Source organism: Cynoglossus semilaevis, unplaced genomic scaffold (genome assembly GCF_000523025.1).
Source record: "Cynoglossus semilaevis isolate Cse_v1.0 unplaced genomic scaffold, Cse_v1.0 scaffold1772, whole genome shotgun sequence".
Classification (NCBI taxonomy): domain Eukaryota; kingdom Metazoa; phylum Chordata; class Actinopteri; order Pleuronectiformes; family Cynoglossidae; genus Cynoglossus; species Cynoglossus semilaevis.
The window spans coordinates 2,745-5,812 of NW_007585154.1; the positions used below are offsets into that span (position 1 = coordinate 2,745).

Sequence of the window (3,068 nt, forward strand, 5' to 3'; positions counted from 1 at the left end):
ATTCAGCCCCTGCCCCGCCCCCCCCCCTTGCCCCCCCAAATGAAAACACAGAGAGAGCTCTGATTGGTCGAGGAGTTGTTTCAAGGCTTTATTGGAGTTCAAGGCAGAGAGAGAGAGAGAGAGAGAGAGAGAGAGAGAGAGAGAGAGAGAGGACGGTAAAACACAGCAACAGTGGATTTAAGGCGTTTCTGTCGTGCTAATGCTAATGCTAATGCTAACGCTAATTGGCAGTCGAACACGCACGCGCGCACGAGCCTTCTATGTTAGTAAGCTTAATGAGGCCGGCGACTGCCGGCGCGCATGTGTGCTAGCATGCTAACATGTACGCTAGCATGCTAACATGTATGCTAACATGTACGCTAGCATGCTAACATGTATGCTAACATGTACGCTAGCATGCTAACATGTATGCTAACATGTACGCTAGCATGCTAACATGTATGCTAACATGCTAGCATGTATGCTAACATGTATGCTAACATGTATGCTAACATGTATGCTAACATGTATGCTAACATGTATGCTAACATGTATTCTAACATGTATGCCAACATGTATTCTAACATGTATGCTAACATGTATGCTAGCATGCTAGCATGTATGCTAACATGTAGGCTAAGATGCTAACAGTTTGCTCGCGTCGATCACGCGGTCTCCCATGAACAGCGGTAATAGCGGTAAAGCTACACGTCCGGTCCAGGACCACAGCACTGGGTCACATCCGGGTCGGAGGAGGTCGGGAGGTCAGGAAGGGTCAGGGGGGTCGGGTCGATCGATGAGTCCCAGGTTCGGGACTGTAATTTTTGCAAGGTGCAAAATGTCGTGTCGATGTTTCGTGGCTTTTCGTCGCTACTTCCCGTCGGACTGGAAACGAGTTACATCTTAGACTTTTTCTTTTTCCTCGACGTCCTTCGTCGCTCTCTCCTCCCGCTCTGGACCTCCCTCTTCATCATCGCCTCCTCCTTCTTCCTCCTCTCCTCCTTCTTCATCACCTCCTTCTTCCTCCCCTCCTTCTTCCTCTCCTCCTTCCTCCTCTCCTCCTTCTTCCTCTCCTCCTTCTTCCTCTCCTCCTTCTTCCTCTCCTCCTTCTTCCTCTCCTCCTTCTTCCTCTCCTCCTTCTTCCTCTCCTCCTTCTTCCTCTCCTCCTTCTTCCTCTCCTCCTTCTTCCTCTCCTCCTTCTTCCTCTCCTCCTTCTTCCTCTCCTCCTTCTTCCTCTCCTCCTTCTTCCTCTCCTCCTTCTTCCTCTCCTCCTTCTTCCTCTCCTCCTTCTTCCTCTCCTCCTTCTTCCTCTCCTCCTTCTTCCTCTCCTCCTTCTTCCTCTCCTCCTTCTTCCTCTCCTCCTTCTTCCTCTCCTCCTTCTTCCTCTCCTCCTTCTTCCTCTCCTCCTTCTTCCTCTCCTCCTTCTTCCTCTCCTCCTTCTTCCTCTCCTCCTTCTTCCTCTCCTCCTTCTTCCTCTCCTCCTTCTTCCTCTCCTCCTTCTTCCTCTCCTCCTTCTTCCTCTCCTCCTTCTTCCTCTCCTCCTTCTTCCTCTCCTCCTTCTTCCTCTCCTCCTTCTTCCTCTCCTCCTTCTTCCTCTCCTCCTTCTTCCTCTCCTCCTTCTTCCTCTCCTCCTTCTTCCTCTCCTCCTTCTTCCTCTCCTCCTTCTTCCTCTCCTCCTTCTTCCTCTCCTCCTTCTTCCTCTCCTCCTTCTTCCTCTCCTCCTTCTTCCTCTCCTCCTTCTTCCTCTCCTCCTTCTTCCTCTCCTCCTTCTTCCTCTCCTCCTTCTTCCTCTCCTCCTTCTTCCTCTCCTCCTTCTTCCTCTCCTCCTTCTTCCTCTCCTCCTTCTTCCTCTCCTCCTTCTTCCTCTCCTCCTTCTTCCTCTCCTCCTTCTTCCTCTCCTCCTTCTTCCTCTCCTCCTTCTTCCTCTCCTCCTTCTTCCTCTCCTCCTTCTTCCTCTCCTCCTTCTTCCTCTCCTCCTTCTTCCTCTCCTCCTTCTTCCTCTCCTCCTTCTTCCTCTCCTCCTTCTTCCTCTCCTCCTTCTTCCTCTCCTCCTTCTTCCTCTCCTCCTTCTTCCTCTCCTCCTTCTTCCTCTCCTCCTTCTTCCTCTCCTCCTTCTTCCTCTCCTCCTTCTTCCTCTCCTCCTTCTTCCTCTCCTCCTTCTTCCTCTCCTCCTTCTTCCTCTCCTCCTTCTTCCTCTCCTCCTTCTTCCTCTCCTCCTTCTTCCTCTCCTCCTTCTTCCTCTCCTCCTTCTTCCTCTCCTCCTTCTTCCTCTCCTCCTTCTTCCTCTCCTCCTTCTTCCTCTCCTCCTTCTTCCTCTCCTCCTTCTTCCTCTCCTCCTTCTTCCTCTCCTCCTTCTTCCTCTCCTCCTTCTTCCTCTCCTCCTTCTTCCTCTCCTCCTTCTTCCTCTCCTCCTTCTTCCTCTCCTCCTTCTTCCTCTCCTCCTTCTTCCTCTCCTCCTTCTTCCTCTCCTCCTTCTTCCTCTCCTCCTTCTTCCTCTCCTCCTTCTTCCTCTCCTCCTTCTTCCTCTCCTCCTTCTTCCTCTCCTCCTTCTTCCTCTCCTCCTTCTTCCTCTCCTCCTTCTTCCTCTCCTCCTTCTTCCTCTCCTCCTTCTTCCTCTCCTCCTTCTTCTGGACGCGGTCGATGAAGTTGGCGAAGCGGTCGTTCAGGCCCTGCAGCTCCGCCTTCTCCTGGGTCCTCAGCGCCTTGAACTCGCCGCCGACCTGGGCGGCCTGGTCCAGGCGGAGCTCGGCGGAGGAGTAGGCTGGGTAGCTTCTGCGGGACGACGCGTAGGAACCGGCGGAGCAGTAGGAGGGTTTGAATCCCAGTCCCGGCGCGCCGACGTCGTGCCCGCTTGCCGCGCCGCGCGCCGTCACCCTCCTCTTGTAGGGAGAGGGGAAGTAAGGGTCGTAGCCGACGGAAGTCATCATGGCGTCGTCCGGCGTCTGGCGTGCGTCCGGGGGGGTTGTGGCGTTCACTGCGGGAGAGAGTCCGTCTTTTATAGGAGCCGATCGTGACGTCAGCGGTTTGTTGCAGGGCACGTGCTGACGAATGGGATTGATAATGGGCCAGGGGTGTGGTGAGAAGGCGGG

The 3,068-nt window shown here is 53.9% G+C and overlaps 1 protein-coding gene across 1 annotated transcript; it reads right to left on the minus strand.

The window, feature by feature from the left end:
- Positions 1-1,289: 1,289 nt before the first annotated feature.
- LOC103398916 (nucleolar protein 58-like) lies at positions 1,290-3,000 on the minus strand (the record flags this gene model as incomplete). The annotated part of the gene is made up of 2 exons (XM_025053880.1): positions 2,592-3,000; positions 1,290-1,589 (listed from the first exon to the last, which is right to left on the minus strand). Coding segments are annotated over exons 1-2 (615 nt in total), but the record flags the coding sequence as incomplete, so codon positions are not given.
- Between the last annotated feature and the right edge of the window lie 68 nt (positions 3,001-3,068).